Source organism: Notamacropus eugenii, chromosome 1 (assembly GCF_028372415.1).
Source record: "Notamacropus eugenii isolate mMacEug1 chromosome 1, mMacEug1.pri_v2, whole genome shotgun sequence".
NCBI classification, from domain to species: domain Eukaryota; kingdom Metazoa; phylum Chordata; class Mammalia; order Diprotodontia; family Macropodidae; genus Notamacropus; species Notamacropus eugenii.
The window spans coordinates 369,693,856-369,714,010 of NC_092872.1; the positions used below are offsets into that span (position 1 = coordinate 369,693,856).

The following is a 20,155-nucleotide window of genomic DNA, read 5'->3' on the forward strand; positions in this document are numbered from 1 at the left end:
GAGACACAACAGATGGGGGAGGACCAAAGAAGGCTACAAGATCAGCTTTTGCATGCAACAAGTACGTACCCATTTCACATGTGCCCATTCTACTCCCTCTAGCACCTTGAGAGAAAGGGTCACTGCATCTTTGGGGGGCCCACCACTGGCTAGCATTCTTCTCCAAAACCCCCTTGGGAAAACTTCCCCCATCTGGGCCTTTCTGGCTCTCCCCCTAGCACTTGCTAACACTAAAATAGACTTTATTTTTTTGTCATCTCTCTATTTACAAAGATATAGACACACTATTGTACATGTGGAGCTATGACGCTGAGCAGCAGTAGCAGGCAAGAGGAAGAAAACCCACCAAGCTTCAAATGTCATTTGGCCAATGAGAGTGACTATCTTCTATGGGTGGGGAAGGGGGGAAGGTCAGAGACAGGGATGCGGACAGAGAACAGAGAGGGTATTTTCTCAGGATGTTCTTCTCCCCTCCCCCAATCAGACCTAGAAAGCAGCAGTTACGGAGAGCAGAGAAGGAAATGGCTGTCTTTAAAACCTGTTACTCTCTAGTTCACTTATTCTATCAAAATGTAATAACTGGATATGGCAACCAGATTCTCATTGGCAAAAATGACATTTGGTCTCTCCTTCCTCTGACTGCCCCACCCATATTATTTCCAAAAAGAATGTGGACGGAGGTTAAAAAAAAAAGACCTTTGGTGGGCAGTTAAGTCTGTGACAGCTTATCAGAACTAAGAGAATGAATTTCGGAGGCTATAGGTGGGAACATCTCAAAAAATATTAGTGATCATGGAGGAGGGCTTGGAGAAAAGTATTTGGAAGTTAGTCTAAAACTCACCCTTCATATTGTAACTTGGGGCAGGGAGCAAAACAGGGAGACTTCTAATATCCCTGTCTCCCCCCAACTTTGTAACCAGCCCCCCTTTTTTAAGTGTGGATATAGCATTTTAGTTCTTCACCTTCACCAACACACTGGTGACACTTTGGGGAACAGGGGAGAAACTGAGAATCCAATCCTCTTCTACAGAGGCACCCAAGCCACCTAGTTAATGATTCCTGGGGTATTCAGACTCCCAGGCAGTTAGCCCCTATCCAGCGAGGGAGGGACAAAGGGAGGGAAGAAAGGGAGGGAGAAAGGGGGCTGGGAAGGCATTCCAAGCAGCTGCAGTTTCCGGAAGTGTGTGTACATCTATGTTCTGTCTTCTGAAAAATCTCAAGTCCATATCACACAACACTCCTCTCCCCCCTCCCTGCTTCTGTTCTAGTTAAACAAAAACCACACAAAAGTTCCAAAACCCTGAATGTAGCCCAAAGTGCCTTGTTTGGGAAGAGAAGAAGGGAGGTGACTGATCTGATTCTTCCCAGAAGCTGAGGAGGTGGGAGGATGAGCCGAGGAATCTTCAGGACACAGAAGATCCGGCCCCTTTGCAGTCTTCTCTGGCAATGTTGTGGGTCAGGAGCAGACAAAGCCCGAGGCCCCAAGGTGGAGAGGGAGAAAAATCAGAAAGGCTTCTCGGGTCTGTTGGCCTTGTGGTTGTCCACTGCTGTCGCTGCCTTGCAGATGACGCTGTTGGTATGTTTGCAGCGGCAGCCGGGCCGGCTCAGGCGGTCGTAGCCCCGCTGGGCCAGCTTCACACAGCCAGTCGCTGGCAGGTAGCAGAGCAGGCAGGGCAGCACCAGAGACAGAGCACCCATGAAGGACCAGCGGGCACAACAGTTTGAGTGGGAGCAGGAGCAGGGGTGGTCAGCGCAGGAGCCTTCGTCGTCTTCGTTGGTGCAGTGGTAGAAGACCCCCTTCACCAGGCACATGCAGGTGCTGTAATTGACCAGGCTCTGGGCGGAACAGAGACATCCTTGGTTACAGATCCAGCAGGAAGGCAAAGTCCGAGGAGAGCCACACTCCTTACATTTGCATTTCCCACAGGCCTCACAGAGCAGGAAGTGTTTGTCCAGCTCTTGGGGTGGCATCCCCTTCAGGTCCAGGGGCTTGCAGTGGATGGCCTTGGGCTGAATCCGCACTGCCCTTGGGGAAGCCTGGTCAGCCACAGGGGGTGGTGCCATGTGGTCCAGGAGCCTCTGGTCTGAGGATGTGCTGCTGCTGCTACTGATGGAGCTGGGCCTCCCACTGAAGGAGATCCAGGGGTGGGTGACATCCTGGTCACATCGAGAGAGGCCCGGGGTTGGCTCAGGATACCCTCCCCGGGGCCGCTTAGAGCCAGTTGTTGAAGCCAGACCAGGATTGTCAATGTAGTCATTTTCCACGTGGGTTGTCTTCATCTGGTCAATGGGCAGGATGGTGAGTGGGTGCTGAAGCCGGCCATAAGGGAGGCGACTGTCCAGCAGGGGCTGGACCATGACTGAGCTTGGGCTGACAGGAATGCTATGGGGGATTGGGGGCTCCATTGGGCCAAGAGATCCAGTACTGCTCTGAGAAACTTGGCTTCTAGGGGTCCTGAAAAATATCAAGAGAAAAGAGAAGAGAGAAATTTGTTATCTTGATTGCCAATATGCCAATCAGTTTCCTGATAGACTCACTTTATATATTTGCTACTATCTCCTAGGGCTGGTTTGTATTTATATAAGCTGAGGCACAAATATCTAGTGCCCAAGCAGACCCTTCACTGGAGGGAGGCCCATAAAAGAGAGGATAAAACAGCCATTTCTGACCTTTCTGCTCAGGGACCCAGAATATCAATGTATGTATGCCTGTAATAAATAGCACACCCCTTTGTGGCCACCTAACTCCAGGAAAGCTTGTGATAAACTAAAGGAAAATCTGGAGGGGAAAACTAGTGTTACCAATTTCCAAGCACAGAGCAGAATAATATTTAGGATAAATAGTATTTACTAGAATAGCTAGCCAGACCTCACTTCAGCTTCTGATTTCACTGGGAGAGTGCAATTTTACGTTGGAACGGGGCCAGAGATTCAACTACAGAGCCTGACACGGAACCCCAGGAAGCAACTAAACTTAAATCAAAGAGCGGAAACGGCTTGGTTCAAATTTAGAAAGTGCACATTGTTTTCTATTAGAAGTGCAATTTCCTTGCCTGCTGACCTTTACTTTTGGAATTCCGCTGCAGATCAATTTAAAGTAGCAGCCGCTTGAGCATGAGTCTCAGAGACCTTTGCCCAAGGGACAGTATTTGGAATCCAAAAGGAAAAGGGAAAAAAATGGTCCAGCCTGGGAAGATTCCATCCCAACGCTCATGAATTCCAGGGCAAAGGGAGGGTGGAATGAAGAAAAATGTTCCCCCAAATCTCTCTTTGGACCAATGGTATGGAGTTTCCCATACAATTTTTGTTTGTTTTTTGGTGGGGGTAGAGGCTGGGGAGGGAAAAAGGAACCAAGGAAAAAGAAGCTAATATTATTCAAATACCCAGGAACCATTTCTTGGTTCATCTACTCATCCTGACTTAGAAAGTAGTTCTCATTCATTCACCTCAAGAATGTTTGAAAAAGCTCTAGTCTTCCTGGTGGCTGCTATTTTTGACAAGTTATACCCATTTCTCTGTTCTTCAGGAGAATTGGCCAGGGTCCGGACATCCTCTGTCTATAAAGAACAATTCCACTCCTTCAAAGGATAAGCCTTTTAGGTTATTTGTTTCCCTCTTCAGATATTTTTACATTGAATACCTTCTCATTAATTCTTAAATAGCAACTGATCCTTCCTTATTCATGAGAACAGCCTGGTCAGAAGTATGAAGTCATCTAATGATCAGTTCTTTCACTTAAAGAAGTCTTGGATTAAAAGGCTTGGACCAGAGGTAGAATGTGTTCCATTCTTCCCTAAAATCATCATGGAATCACCTCAAAGTGATTAATATCCCATGAGAAAAAAAGATATTTTCATAAAGAAGTGATTAGGAGAAGACAATTCTCCCCCGATTATCTATAGTCATAGCCAAAAAGCAATTATTTTGCAGCAGTCAATACCAGACAGATTTTACATTCATATAGAGCATGAATGATCAATTAGCTTTGATAGTTCTACTTAAAGGGAATGGGATTTCTCTTAGAAAAGAGAGAGGAAATGAAAACTGGAGAGGAAGGATTCCATTCTGTTCAGTAATGGATTTCTCCCCAACCTTGCATTCATGTGAGCCCAAAGACCTCTTTCAAACCAGAGAAACGTTTGTTGAATTGACTATTCCTGGCATGAAGAGCAGTTCTTGTCAAAATCCTACTGCACCCACTCCTACTGAGTAACTGAGGTCCCCAGATTACCTTGGAATTTCTAGCTTTGAGCTAGGCAGTGGTTCTATTTCCCCCAATAAATAAATAAATAAAAGTACTGCTGGGGAAATGGTGGGAAAGGAAGAGGGAATGCAGGATGGTGGCCCTAACTGGATCAAGTATATCTGTCCAATCTCTCTACTGGAGTCATAGGCTCTTTCGGAACACATGGCCTCTTAGTCTTTTAGAAAAGACTGGTGCTTTTCAGCAGAGTGGAACATTCAGCAGAATCTGGTACAGAAAGATACAAACTCCAAAACAACAGAATTTTAGAGTTGCGAGGGACCTTAGAGATCAAGACCATGGCTCTCATTTTATAGATGAGAAGAATGAGATTCAGAGAAGGATGACTTCAATAGGCACACATGAAATTGCCAGAGATGGTCCTCACTAAAGCACTTTCTCAGGACAGTTACAAAAAAAGGAACATTCCTTTATGAACAAATACTTTATTTGGAGTTAGAGGACCTGAATTTCAATCCAAGATTTTCTATTATCTGTATCACATTGTGCAATTGATATTCTGAGATCATGTCAACCTCCCTGCTCAAAAACCTTCAGTTGCTCCCTCTGGCCTCTAGGGTAAAACAGAAATTGTCTTTGAAATTCCTCTACAATCTGGTTCCAACTGATATCTTCAAACCGATTTGGTCTAATTCTTCCTTGCACTCCTTCTATTTCAGATATAACAGCCTATTTGCTGTTCCTGGTACTTGGTATCCATCACCTACCTCTGGGCGTTTGCAAAGGCTGACTATAATATTGGTAATATCCTTTCTCCTCACCTCCACTACTCAGAAGAAAGTGCTGAATAAATGTTTGATGAAACTGAGTGGAACTGGAAACATTTAGCCCCTTCCAAGCACCTGTGTGAAATGTAGGATTCTAGTTACCTACTGCTAAGTGGAGCTCTTGGACCTCAAAGGCCACAAAACAAGTCCTGAAGAAAAAAAAGGCAAAGAAAATCTGAATGAAACAAATGATTTCATTCTTCAAACTTAAGACTTGGTCCCTTAAAAATTGCTACTTCTACTGAGGCTACATTTCTAATTACTATTGTATACCTGGCAAGCCCTTGGCCTTTTAGAATAGTGCAACATAACTTTAAGACTCCAATCCTAGAATCAGAGGGCACTAATTAGATGGGAAATCCTACAAGGGAATCCCCTGGGTAAACAGCTTTTGCCTCAACAAAGTAACTTGTACAGGAGGTAGCACCACAGACTCACAGAATGTTAGGAGATGGAAGAGGCCTTAGAGTTACAATGAATCTCACTCTCTCATTTTGCAGAGAGGGGATCTAGGCCAGCGAGGAAAAGTGATTTGCCCAGGGTCATGTGTCTAATTTATTCAGTTACTGGCAGAGTCTAGGTCTTCCAAACTCCCAGGTCTTTTTACTGTAGCATTAACCATAGTCATGTAATTCAGCCAGCAGCCTCTTCCTCCAAATGAGCTGTTCCAAAATACTGTGGGCTGCAGGTAGAATGTAACATCTGGGATTAAAATGTAAACTTTGAAGTAGATATCTGTATGCTGTCCTCTAAGACAGAAACTAGCACCAGCAGAAAATCCTAAGGTATACTCTCGTACTAGCGGCATCATTTTCCTTAAGCCTTCTTCCGACTATCTAATCAGTAAGAAGATTCAGACTTCTTTGGCTTTTCTTTCTAATCCCTCAAACTTTCTCATTGGGTATTTTCCTTCTCCCTGATCATTATAGCCAAAATGGAAGGAAATTAAAGGAAGCTTTCACTGAATCTGCTTAGGTCTCACCATCTGACCAGAGATAACATTTTCTTGAGTAGTTAGTCATTGGATATTTCTTTTAAAAAAATAAGTAAGTATTAAAAAAATAAGTAAGTCCCTCATGTTGACTAGAAGATTAATCTCCCTACTCACTGTACTGAATAGTCTGAAGCTCAACTAAAGAACTTAAGTGGAGTTTAATAGGTAAATCATTTCCTCTACAAGGAAGGAAGAGATTTATAATATAAAGTGGAGAGTGGAGACTTTACTGCATTGGAGTTTCATAAGGAGAGATTGTTTGCCAATTTGATAGATCCTGGACAGATAGTCTGAAGCCAACGTTACATTTAGTCAGAGAATCCATCTTGTCAAGTTTTAGATAGCAAGCAAATGGGGCAGATTAGCTAAAGATGCATGTACCAACCATTCAGGAAAACCTCCTTCAGAGAGAATAGCTCCAGTTTACTTTGAGGGTGGGAAAGGTGAAAATGGCCTCTCAGACTTCCAGAAACAATCATTAATCACATGGTGAGGCTGAATATAGCTTCAATACATTTTATGACCATGAATTCCCAATGCTCTCTTGTCTATTACCAATCCTGTGGACCACCAAGTAGACTATAAACTCCTTGAGGGCCAGAGACCAAGTTTTATTTATCTTTGTATCTCCCTAAGCCCTAGCACAGAACTGTGCACAAGTTAAGTGCTCCATATGTTAAATTGGGGCCATATAGTCTGATTCTTTGTGATCCCATTTGGGGTTTTCTTGGCAAAGATAGTGGAGTGGTTTGCTGTGTCCCTTTCCAGCTCATTTTATAGATGAAGAAACTGAGGCAAACATGGTTATGTGACTTGCCCAGAGTCACACAGCTAAGAAGTCTAGCCTGAGGCTAGATTTGAACTCAAGAAGTTGAGTTCCTTCCTGACTCCAGGACCAGCACCCCGAAGCTAGAAGACAACTACCAAAGGAGGACCTAAGAAGTTTGCAAGTCCATTAATTCAGAGACCTTATCCTTGTCCCTCTTCTCAGGATTACTGAGGGTGAGGTTTCCTTCTCCTCAATCACAAATATTGGAGATGCCTAGTTTCCATTTTTGCTATCTTAAAACTGTATGCCATAAGAGTCTCTTAGGAGACTTTCTGCTGTATTAACTCCTGAAGGGCTAATTAGTAATGTAAACTCAATCAATCTCAGGGTAAAACATGGTTAGTCTAGCCTTTCAGGTGGTTACCACATAGTAGGGGATATAGGAAAGTGAGTGAGGAATGTGGCAGTGTGTGTAATGTAAGGGAGCCAGATTGGTCCACATTCATAGGATACCTGCTAGGTTTTCCAGTATGGGTGCTGGGATGGTGGGGTTTTTGACTAACCTGGAGGATGACACAGGCTAGAGGTTTTATTTTCTCTCTCAGCAATCTGGGGATATCAGAACTGTCCGATTAAAAAAAAAACACAAAATAAAACCTCACTGAATCAGCTATACTTCCCAAACTACAAAACAATGAATAGATGCCCATTTCTTTAATGACCCTACATTCAATTATCATGAATACTACTAAAAGAGGAAAACTTTCTTAGGGTATCCTCAGCCTTTAAGGGAGATGAAACCCAGACTAAGTCAATGGGATTATAGGATCGATTTAGAGTAGCACTGGACCTTAGAAATCATTGAATTAAACTCCCTCACTTTACAGATAAGGAAACTGAGGCCTGGCAATGTTAAGTGACTTAATCTCAACAATTAACTTAAGTGACAAGGTCACAGAGGTATTACTTAACTAGCTGAGCAGGGACCCAAACCTCTGGCCCCAAATCTGATGCTGTTTTCACTTTCGCAGCATGCGGCCATGCTCCACTGGAAGACCTGTGGTTCTTACATACAGTCCAGCCAAGTCAGATCCTAACTTTATTTACCAAATCTAAATGACAGTCATCTTGTGCTAACTTTCAGAAAAAAGGAGAAATGAACATCAAAGCTGAGAATGAGAATCACTGAGGGTTTAAAAACTCAAAAGGAACTCAAGATTCCCCTTCCTTTCAAAGATGCCCTGGGAGGCTAAGTGACTTGTGTCTAGTCAGGCAGCTGATTAGGAACAGAGCCAGAGACTCTTTAATCGTTCTACATTCAGTTACCAAGTAGACTTCTAAGAGATGAAAACTTTCCTATGGCATCCTCGGCCTTAGAGGGAGGTGAAACCTAAACTAAGCAGATAGGATTATGAGATCACAAATTTAGAGCTGCAATGGGCTAGGGAAGTCATCACATTTAACCCCTTTATTTTATAGATGAGAAAACTGAAGTTTAACAATAGCAAGTAAAAATGTCCTCTCTTTTTCCTTCCTCTAAGTCCTTTCTACCACATGAGGGAGAAAGACTGTTAGATTAAGAGGGTAAAAGTCCTAGGTTCAAACCCTGACTTTACCAGCTACCAGGTGACTTAGGGCAAGTCATTTAATAAATACTAATAATCAGAGTTAAAATTTACACGGTGCTTTGAAGTTGTCAGGAACCTTTTACTTATTAGAAATAGCTAGGTAGGTTGTAGTGCAGTGGATAATGTTGAATTTGGTATAATAAACCTGCCTGAAACACTTCCAACCCTTGGTAAGTCACAATCTCTCTGAACCTTAGTTTTCCTTATTGTAAAATGGGAATAATAGCCTCTACCTCAGAGTTGTGAGGATTGAATGAGATGACAAATATAAAAGGTTTGGCAAACCTTAATGCATTATATAAATACTACAGCCATTGTCATTACCTTCTCATTTGATCTTCATGACAATCTTGTGAGTTAGATGCTAGAAACACCACGTTAAAGATGAGGAAATTGAGGCTGGCTACCAGGGCATACCAGAGGAGGCCTGAAGACTGACATACATAGTCCAGACTCCTGAGCTGAATGCTCCTTTCACTATGCCACCTAGCTGCCTAGTTTTATCTATAAAATTAAGGGGGTGGATTAGATGACCTCTGCTATTCCTTCCAACTCTAAATCTAGGATCCTCTGTTCTGTATGGGGTAGAAAATTGGATTACTCTGCTGTAACTGAGAAAGAAGCCACTTGAGTCTAGAGGTAATAAGTTTCTTGTCACTGGAGATCTTCAAGTGGAGGATGGATGACCTCTTGTTAGGGGGTATTTAAAAGGATATCCAGCCTCTGGTAGGCATTGAGTTAGATACCCCCTTATGGTATCTTCCCTCTAAGAACATCAACCATGAACTTTCCTCCCTCCCAACCAAAAAGAAGAATAACCTGTTAGAAGATATAAACTGGGAATCACTAGAATAATTTTTTTCAATAACCAGCCATGCCATAAGAAGAGAAGCCAATTCACTCCAAATTCACCTGGGCTTTCAATTAATCACTTGAAAGAATGACAAAGTTCTGAAACTGCACATTGCCGAGCAAAGAGCTAGAAGGACTTCAAGTATGTTATTTGAATGGGCACTTAATAGATAAGACTGCAATCTGCTCATCAATTTCAAATTTTTATTATGCCAGCCCTGAAGGTTATTTTCTTGACATTTATATGATTCAAACATGTATTAAGCACCTAATGCATGCAAGGCAACATTGGCCTAAGCAAGGGGCTAGGCGGTTTAGTGGCTTCTTCTAGCAAAGAGCAAGACTCATCCTTTAGACAAGGGGATGAGGGAGAAACCTAAAGAATTTTCTCTCACCCCAGTAAGAAACAAATGATCTGAATACCAGTGAGACAGGAATATTATATGACTAAAAGATAGTCAAAGAAAGCTAATTCCAGGGATTGATCCAAGGAAGATCAACCTAAACCAGGGCTTCTCCAACAATGAGAACTGAGAATCCCTCTTGAAACTGGACCTCCAGAACTGACTGTTGTGGTCTGCTTCCCCAATGTCACTGTATGCCAAAGTGAAATATGTGTAGTGTGGATTTCATCCTGGTAGGGACTCCCTTCTCCACGGCCTAACAGCAAACTCAATTTGGAACATACTTATAGAGTTGCCTGGAATACCTGGAGGTTGATTGGCTTGCTCCAATGTTTTAGGGCTGTGTGTCAGAGACAGGACTTGAATCCAGGTCTTCCAGACACCAAAGCCTTCTTTCCCTTGCTTTTCAGAAAATTGCCTTATGTCTTTTATAAATGGGAGCAGTATCTTAAGCTTTTCATGTATCTCTACCTTCTGTTGCCCTGAGGGAGAACATAGTTCACCTGAGTTCCCAGAGCTACCATGAAACAAACCCCTTCTCTTATAGGATGATCTTCTTTAGAAGTCATTCTGGGGAATAAGAAGGATAGTAAGTATTCCCCAGTGCTCCTCTGGGGGTTAGCAGAATCCCTTAGTGCCTCCAAGGAGTAACAGTCTCTCCATTTGCAGATGGGGAAATTAAGACCTAAAAATTAAGGGTCTGCCAGTCTATAAACTGCTCTGCCTTCTTCCCAAGTCAGTACTAAGGAATATAAAGCTTTTCTATCATTTCCTACTTCTGTACTTCACTAGAGGCTTGTCTTCAATCAATGACAAGGAGATTAAGCTAGAAGAGAGGCTCTGGATAGCTTCCTGAGCAACCTCATTGGTGTGGTAACAATAATAGCTAACACTCTATAGCCAGTTAAGGTTTGCAAAGTGTTTAACACATATCATTTTCCACTTAAGGTCAGAACTCCTACTCTAAAAGAGATCTGTACCAGATCACCAAAGTGATTATTTATGAGATTTATTCCCCCTTACAAGATATAGTACCAAGAGCCACCCCCCACCCAAATCAGTACCCCAAATCCTTTCTCTCTTCACTGGGGATCAGCCTTCTCGGATGTGTCCATGGGATTCAAAGCCAAGGTGCTCTGAGACCAAAACATTGGCCAGCTCAGCAGAGACCCCACAAAGAGGTTGCCATTTGCTGCTTGCTTGGATGGGGATAGGAACCAGGGGTAGTAAATTTCTCTTGAGTAACAAAGATCAGGAGAAAAGTAACGGAGGCAACCTTCAGATGCAGACACTGGATAGACAGCCTTAGGTGCTCAATCAATTACTCAATAGGCATTTATTGTTACGACATGCCCAGGGCTAGATGGGGGGGAGAAGAGGGATTATAAAGACAATGAAACAATCTCTGCCCTCAGGGAGCTTAAATTAATTCAAGAAGAGAAGGTCACCTTCCTGAGTAGGAGCTGGGTATCAACAGGGAAAGGCATTTTTGATTCATCATTCATTAAAATCAGGTGAGTCTCTTAGCATAAACAATGATAAAAATCTAGTGGAGTGGTATTAAAATAAAAGGGAACCTAAAATCAGCTGTGAGAAGAACTATAGATTTGCTTCTTGGGCAGCTATACCAAGAGGAAGGTACAACCAAAAGGAATGTCTTAGCATCTCAAATACTAGCTTCTACAGCTTCCTTCAAGCCAGCTCAGATGAAAAGGGTATATTATCGATTGATTTTAAATGCAGAGGCAGTAAGGTACAATACTAGCTCTGGAGTCAAAGGACCTGGGTTCAAATTCCACCTCTGACCCTTCCCTACATGTGATCTTGAACAAATCCCTTTAAACTCCCTGAGTCTCATTTTCTCATCTGTAAAATGAGAAAGTGGGGGTGGATGGCCTCTGAGGTCCTTTCCAGTGATAGATCTTCGAATCTTTAATATTTAATAGCTACATAACCATGGGCAAATCACTTAATTTCTCAGTCACAGTTTTCCCATCTGTAAAATGGAGATAAAAGTACTTGTACCATCTACTTTGAAGGAGTGGGAGAATGATACTAGAGTTTACAAATTGGCAAGGGAAGAACTGGGTTTCTTAAAAAAAAAAAAGACCCCCTAAAAAGAATAGTGGTCAGATAGGCAAGGTAATTTCCCAAATCTAGTCCCAAAAAGCCCATCCTCCTTGACCTTATCATGGTGGCTCAGCTTCTCAGTAAGGTCCTGCTCTACAGAGTCAAAGGGGGAAACCGCCTGACCACTCCTGGAAATGGATTAAACTCTCTAGGGGGTTGGGAAAGAAAGGAAATGCTATTTCCCATTAGACACTTCAAAATATTCTCTCTATGCCTTTCCCTGGAGATCCAAACGTCAACCCTCCCTCTTTACCCCCTGCCTGAAAAAAAAACCAACAACCCCAAAACCTGAGAACTCCGGATGTTTGATGCTCTACTTGGGTGAAGACCCAGAGAACTCTAAATATTGTGAAATCTACTGCTGCAACGTTGGAGAAGGCCTTCAGTCCATATCGTCTTATCAGAGGTTGATAACCCAACATTTCACAACTGATCCAGCAGTTCCATATCCTTTCTACCAGCTAGCCTTTAATTTGCTGTTAATCTAGTAGAAGAAAGGCGAGAAGATCCTCAACTAACCCCCAGGGTCCAGGCACTGGGATGGGGGTGGGGTAAGAATGCCTCACAGCTTGCTAAAAACCAGCCTCACATTTCTTAACTCTACTACTACTTAACATCACCTGTCTGCCCCTGCTTAACATGAAGTAAAGCTTCCAGAAAAGCATCAAATATGTCATCAGCGCTCTACCCGTCGAACATCTCTGCTCTCAGGCATGGGTGGGAGGGGGTGACCTAATGGACTGGAGAATTCATGGGAAATCTGGTGCATTAGATTGCGGCTCCTAGGCTTAACTCAAGTCATCTACGAAAACATGGATTCTCCCCAATCAGCCGTGATATAGGTAAACTGGAAGCAGCCCTTCCCCGTCCTGCGTTTCTTTCTCTCCAACTCACCTCAAGCGAGATTGAGGCACGTCCAACCAAGCTCTCCCTCGCCTCTCCTCAACACCTGGGCCAGGAAAAGCAACAATTTTCTTCTCCTCAAGATCTCTTTCTCCTCACCTCCCTCCCCACCCCTTCCCAAGCTAAAAAGAATTGAGAAATCTCTTGCACAACAGAAGCTACTGTCTAAATGCTTTTTGATGGTCGGCATGAGAAAGAAGAGGAGACATGGAAACCCCTTCCCTAGTGATGCGGCCGAGATTTCTCCACCGTCTAGAACTGCCTAAGCCAGTCCCCTGAGCTTCACCTCCAAGCCCTTCTCTGGGTTTCCCATTTCCTGGTCGACTATGAATTTTCAGAATGTAAGGTCTCTATCCCTTTCTTTCCCCGGTGACGTCAAGACTGGTACCACCAAGAAAGCAGGAGAAAAAAAAAAGCCTTATCTTTGCTACGCATGCAACCGTTTCCTCTCTGGATTTCTCCATCTCGGCATTATATAAATCCACTTCCCTCCTCACCCCCTTTACAGCATTGCCCCCCCCCCCCAAAACCCAAAGGGAATCCCAGGGGTAAAGCAAGGCGACCAGGGTCTAGAGAAGGGTGGGGATGGGGCCCGAGGAAACCGGAGCCCTGCACAGCCCCAAGGAAAAAAAAAAGGCGACTGCGAAACAGTTGCACAGAATAAAATGCTAAGGAGCAAAGGTCAAACAGTAAAGATCTTACACACCATGGAGCCGAGACCAAAAGTGCCCCAGGAGGAAGACACCTTGGGAGCCCTAAGCTCCGACGAGACCCACCCAGGAGAAAGGAAAGGGATCACATCAGAGATTCTGAGAAGGGAAAAAAATCTACGTCGAGTGCTTAGGCCACTGCGGTTGGGGAAGGAAAGTTAGGGCGAAGCGGTCCCCTTCGGCAAAGGGCGACGGGGCGGGCAAGCAGTCCTATCTACAGGGCGCCCCCAGAGCCCCGAGAGGCGGCTCCTTTGCCCCTGCCAGGCTGGGGGCAGATGCTCGCTCCCCGCGTCTGAGGCGAGTGAGTGCAGGGAGAAGGTAAGCCGGGAAGCCAGAGGGGGAGTTGTAGGGACTCGGAGATTCTAACACAGAGTAAAGGCTGGAAATGCCCCCGTCTCAAACAGCGCATCCCGTTGCTGTGATCGCCCAGATCCCGGTGACGGGCTTGTATGGAAGACTGCGGGACTAGGAGTTCCTCGCGGCTGCCTCACTGCCGTCTGCGGAGGGGCAGGGACAGAAAAGTTTATAGGGACATGCACCAAAAAGGGAGCAACGTTTGCCCCTTTTGGAGGAAGGAAACGGCCTTCAAGATCAAATTTACTGGGGGAAGAAGTGGGATCTAAGAGCCTGAAATCATCTACTTACTTTAAGTAATCCAGTCAGGAGCATTTCTCCATAGGTACTTAATCCTAAATTCCAAACAAGTCAGTGGCTGTCCCTGCAAACCCCAGCCAGATGAAACAGCATTGATCCCAGCGACCTGAAACGCCTGCACAGCGCTGTCAGCTTTCCCCGCTCCGCCTTGGTGTTGCAACTACTGCCTGGGAAAATGGCTTTTTTATGAATGGGAGGGAAGGGGGCCTCTCTGCGCATGCGCGCCGTCCCCAATTCTATGAATGGGTGGGCACAAGAGACCCTCTAGGCGCATGCGCTGCTTCCTTACACTCCCCCTCCCCCTTTTTTTTATGAATGGGGGGCCGGAAAGGAACTTAACCCATCGTTGCTGGGGGCTGTCGCTCCTTACCGGGCTGTCGCGCCTTACAAAGAGGAATGATTGTTGTTTTGTTTTGTTTTTTTTTAATGAATGGAGGGCGGCGGCAAGCAGCAGCTGCAGCTGGATCAGCTGCGCGTGCTGTACCCCACCCGGCCTGGGAAAGAAGGTAAAGAAAGCCTTCACGCCGCGGGCCTGTCCAGTATGTGTGCGTGTATGTCGGGGAGGCAGTGCGGCCTCAGTTGTTGGGCCCGGGAGCTGAAAGGGTTCGGGGAGTTGGGGAGGTGAATGCACACCGAAATCCGTATGGGGATCTCCACCCGGCCGCGACGGCCCCAGACAGCACAGGCTGGAGAGGCCGGTGCGAGAGTCGGAGCCGGGGTGGAGGGAGGGTACGGCCCCGCAGCCCACTCGTAGTCTGCTGCGGAAACAGAGCTGGTTAGGTCTTCCAACTTCGGGCCCCTGGACAGACTAAGCAAAACCTGAATCCTAGAAACTCACGTTGGAGACATGCTTAAGCCTCATCCCTAAGTCCCTGTCTGCAGTGGGGACCGCCCTAGGCTCGTCGGTGTGTTCAGTGGTGGGGAAGGAGATGCTCTGGCCTCCAGCTACCGAGCAGAACTGAGGCTGAAGAAGGAAGATGTAGGGATTCTGTTTCCCTCACTCCCAGGGTGACCTAGAGAGGGCTTCCTTTGATCTGACGTTTCTCTCATTCTCAGAGAAACTGCCGCAGCGACTTTCAAGCCCCTCTGGAGTACATCTCTAAGCATCCCTTCCCCGTCCTCCCCCACCAGCCCCAGTAGGGTTCCCCACCCTGCAGATATCTTTTGAGAACCTGTATCCAAAGGGCTGGGGGGCGGACAAGGGTGGGGAGGATTCCCGTAGAAGGCCGAGGGGCTACGGTGAAGGGGGGGAGGTGGTGGTGGTGGTGGTGGTGGTTGCCTGAGTCGGGTTGGCTGCTCTCCCCTGCTCTGGGTGCGGCTCCCAGATGCTGCAGTGATGGCGACCAGATTAAATAACAAACAGGGCACTTTGAAATTCTTTTTCTACCTTTTAAGCCCTTATGATTGTCAGAGATAAACCTTAGGTAAAGTTGGAAAAATGTGGGCCACTACAGCAGATACAGTCAGATTTAATGGTCCCCTTCCCTCTTTTTTTTTTTTTTTTTAAGTCTGACATCTCTAAGGCCTAGCTCACAGAGACTGTGGGCAGTCGCTGGTGCAGTGAGAAAGATCAATATGGCATTTGCTGATGGCCTTTCAGAAAACTTGAATTTGAGAGAAAAGTGAGGAGAGAAGTGACCTAGGTTTAAGGAAATTTAGGATCATGAAATCTAAAGCTGGAATGGATCTTAGAGTTTATCAGAGCCATTCTCTTTACTTGTACAGATTAGGAAATGGAGGGGTTAATTTTAGAAGGTCATACAGGTAGTAATATCAAAGCCAGGTTTTGAAATCAGGTCCACCAATTCCAAGTGCAGTGGTCTTTCTTCATTGTGACTAGAAGACCTGTCTAACAAGGATCTGATGCTCCTGTCAGTAGAAGACAGGAAAAGAAACTGAAAAGAACTTGCTAATGCCAGGCCACCCACAAACAAAGAAGAGATAGCCTTGGCTCTCTGAACCATTTTTTTTTTTAATAGGCAGAGATCCTCTCCTTCCTCAGTGGATATATCCTTTACCAGGAGATAGTGTATGTGTGTCCCAGAAAGACTCAGAAAGAATTGACATTAAAAAAAACCCACTCGAATACAGTCTTTTTCTCCCCCAAACTGGTTACTATCGGTAGACAGTTCCTTAGTGCTTGCAGTCTAACTTGCTTTGGGGTAAAACCTAGTCAATGGAACCAGAAAGGACTTCAAGTTTATGTGGTCTGATTCCCTACAATTGGGTAGTAGGAACTAAACATCAAACTAAAGGAAATAGAATCAGCCATTTAAATCAACCAATTAACATGTCACCTGACAACAGATGCTTTAGACCCAAGTCCTGTCCTTCCCAAATTTCCCATCTTTTTACTCTTTCTCTTTTTTTGTCCATTACAACCAGAGACAAAAACCTCCCTTCAGTTCTCCTTTTCTAAATAGGGACTAGCCTTAACTCCCTTCCTCTCAGAAGCTCCCCTTCTGTTCCTTTTGCTTGCCCACCTGCTCTTCTAAAGACCCTGACTTCTTAGACCAAAAAGGGCCCAGGTCTTCCAGGGGGTCTTTTGTCTTTCCATCAAGGCCAAGCCCTTTTCCTCAGCCTAATGAGCCTTCCATCTCAGCTCAGTGATGCTATCCCACGCTGGAAACAGCTACTTCTCAGGTATTACAAACAGCCTTGTTATTTCAGTATTTTTAATAAAGGAAGGAGGAGCAATTAATTTTCCAGCAGGTGGTTAACCCAGTTGTTCTTGCTTACACAATGAGAAGGTTAAACATAAATAAAATCATTCTGGAGCATTTCAGAAAAATGAGGTGAGAAGGATAATCTGCAGTATGTTCGTGATAGTTTCCTCTATCAAAGGCATTAGCAAAGGGACAGAGATGATTCCATTTCCTGGTCCTTTCTCAGCTTTCCTGAAGGAGGATGAGGGAAGCTCATATTGCCTGCCCTCTGCAGTGCTATGGATGAAGGAGGACATATTTCTGAGCAAGGAAACCAGCCATCTCATGATGGAGGCACAAAGCTGGGCTGGTGATGAGGGTTAAAGGTATAGTACTGTGAGTAGGGGAATTTTTGAAATCACTGGCTCCTGAGCTAACTTAGACAATTATGCAGATAGATTATTATAAAGCTAGATGATATTTGGCAAATTAAATTTTAATAAATCCTCTGAATTTGGCACCTAATTTACATGCTTTTGATTATATTTGTGGCATGGATTGTTTCCTGCCTACTCAGAATAATTGAGAGATTTTGTTTGATCTATGATTCTGTGATTCAATTAAATTAAAATCATCCAGGTTACTGTTCCCCCCATCTCTTCAGCCCAAGGCTGAAGACTCTTCACTCTTTGTATGCTTCTGAGGTAGAGAATCTGGACCAATGATAGATGATAATGAGAAGGAAGAGAAAAATCAAGATATGTTTACCTTTGGTCACTGTATTCCCAGCACATAGCATAGTTCCTGGCACTCGGTCCGTTGGTGCTCAATAAATTCTTGTTTAACCCTACTTGAAATTGCGTGAGAATGTCCCCATTATTTATACTTATGTAAATCACACATGGACAACACTGTCCCTCTTCTTTTTCTTATACTTGGATGTGGTTCTCAGGAAATGAGTGCTATAGGGTTGGGACTGGAAACTTTTCAGAGCTAGTGCCAAGTCTCATTCATTCATTCACTCCCTTGGTTAAGGTGGAGATGGAGAAGCTTTACCTGCTTCACAATTAGGTCTGCATCCTTTCCTGGCCATACTATTCATGATAAATGTATTCACTCTAAACAATAAGCTGACATTTATTTAAACTGTACAAAGTGCTTTATATTCATCATCTCATTTGGACCTCACAACAACACTGAAATGAATACTACAGGTATTATCATCCCTATTTTACATATGAGAAAACTGAGATTCAGAGTAGTTGTTATCTTGTCCAGGGTTGCTCAACAAGTCTCAGAAGCAGTATTTGTACCTTAGTCAACCTGCTTCCTCATCTAAGCACTCCATTAACTCTCCCCACTCCCTATCATCTTTGGCATTTGGTACCTTGTAGATTGCTAGCCTAACTTAAGGACAACCCCAGAGAATATAGCTACAGTGGAAAGAACACAGAATTTGTTTTCAGAGGGCTTAGGTTCTGCTTGACAGGCATGTTGGTGGCCCAATGGATAGAGTACTGGACCTGGAGTCATGAAGACTTGAATTAATATTCAGCATCAGAAGTTTCCTAGCTGTGTGACCCTGTGCAAGTCATTTAATCTCTGCCAGCCTCAGTTTCCTCAACTGCAAAAAGGAGGTAATAATAGTATCCGCCTCCCAGAGTTGTAGTGAGATCGAGTTGACATTTGTAAAATATTTGACCCCATACCTGACACTTAGTAGGGACTTAATAAATGATTGTTTCCTTCCCCCTCTTTGCTTTGTCATGGTTCAGCCATGTGATGTTGAGAAACTCACCTTAACTTCTTGGTGTCTTAATTTTCTCATCTGAAAATGAAGTTGGCTTGGTCTGAATGGTCTCTATGGCTTGAATCCTTTAATGCTACAAAGCAGGTTGACTAAATGGTTTCTAAAATCCCTTCCTAGGGTCTCTCTTTGAGCATACCTACCCTGGAGTTGACAGGAAGAGGAAAGGGCTTTGAGATATACTTGTTTTCAGAGCTCTGATCACATTCCATGTGGGAACATTTAAACATTTTCATCATTGTGTGCTGCCTGTTTAACCTGACTGTGCAGGCTCTCTAAATCACTCTTCACTCTTCATGGGACCATGCATAAATATTCCATTCTATTCTGTTTTTATTAATTACATGCCCACTATGTGCCATTACCTTCCGTGACCATGTCAACTAGAACCAGACCTCAGAGGCTGCCTAGTTCAACCCTTTCATTTTACTGAAGAGGAAATCAGACTCACCATAGACTTCCCAAATAGAAAGCAACAGAGGTGGCATCTGAAGCCATGTCTTCTAACTTTATGATGCCAAATGACCTCCTTTCTGAGAAGTATCTCTTTTAGCATAGTTCTTAGCCTCTTAAAGACTCTATAATCTGTCATCCCCATTTGATAGATGAGGAAAATGAGGCATAGAGGTGTTACAGTCTAGTTGGAAAGGCAAGAGACAAATCAGAGAAGGATAGGAAGAAAATATTGAGCCAAAATGTGTAGTAAATGTTCTTTCTTATTTCTCAAATAGATATTTTATGGTAAGAAATTTTTCTTCAAGAACTTTGGGGTCGATGGCATTGTAACTTACATTGGCAACTGACTTAGTCCGTAGATTGGAAAGTCTTTGAATGATTCTTTAGTCAATCAACCAGCATATTTATTGAGTGCCTACTGTGTACAATATACAGGGTTTTAAAACATTTTCACATAGATCTGCTATATGAAAGTTGGGGGATGGGGAGGTCTTGCTTTCTCTATATGTTCCCTATTTGGCTGCCATGAGTCTTTGCCTGTCCCTGGATTCTTCCGGTCTCTCCAGAATTGTCTCATTCTTTTTCTCTACCATCACATTTTTTTTTTTTATTCATACAAACCACCTCTTTATTACTCCAACTGTACAGCCTCCCTCAGGCTGTTGTTGTGTGTCCTCTCCAAAGTGGTCAGACCAGCTTATTCACTGGATTGGTGTAGGTTGGTGACCAGCCCTGGCTGGTCCCCATTAGCAAAGCTGGGATCTGAGACAGGGAGAGGATCTTGGTCTTTTATTGTATATAAAGTCCTGTTTGCTTCTGTGGTAAGACTGGACATATCCCTTGGGATACAGATCTTTGTTTATTGGAATAAAGTAGACATGACAAATTTTTCTTGACTAGACAGCAATAACTAGATATATGGCATTTATACCGTTTTTATACAGTTTTTTCAAAAGATTTTGAGAAATATTAGCTTAATTTTAATCCTCACAACAACCCTATTTGTAACGTAGGGCAGGTTTTAGTGTTTCTGTCTTACAGACGAAGAAACTATGGTGCAGAATCCAATGTGCTTTCTCTTACACTATAATGTTTCCCCTTTCCCCAGAGGGGAAGGATTGGGGGGAACTTAGTTTGTGGCAGAGTGTCATCTTCTGCAAAACCCCTTCACT

General features: G+C 44.0%; 1 protein-coding gene across 1 annotated transcript; it reads right to left on the reverse strand.

Annotated features, from left to right (window-relative positions):
* Positions 1-231: 231 nt before the first annotated feature.
* On the reverse strand, positions 232-14,233 carry SPRY4 (sprouty RTK signaling antagonist 4). The gene is made up of 2 exons (XM_072630625.1): positions 14,067-14,233; positions 232-2,455 (listed from the first exon to the last, which is right to left on the reverse strand). The coding sequence occupies exon 2, from the start codon at positions 2,404-2,406 to the stop codon at positions 1,504-1,506; it is 903 nt and encodes a 300-aa protein (XP_072486726.1). The 5' UTR covers positions 2,407-2,455; positions 14,067-14,233; the 3' UTR covers positions 232-1,503.
* Between the last annotated feature and the right edge of the window lie 5,922 nt (positions 14,234-20,155).

Coding starts and splice junctions, on each gene's coding strand:
- SPRY4 (XM_072630625.1), bottom strand. CDS start 2,406: ATGGAGCCCCCAATCCCCCATAGCATTCCTGTCAGCCCAAGCTCAGTC.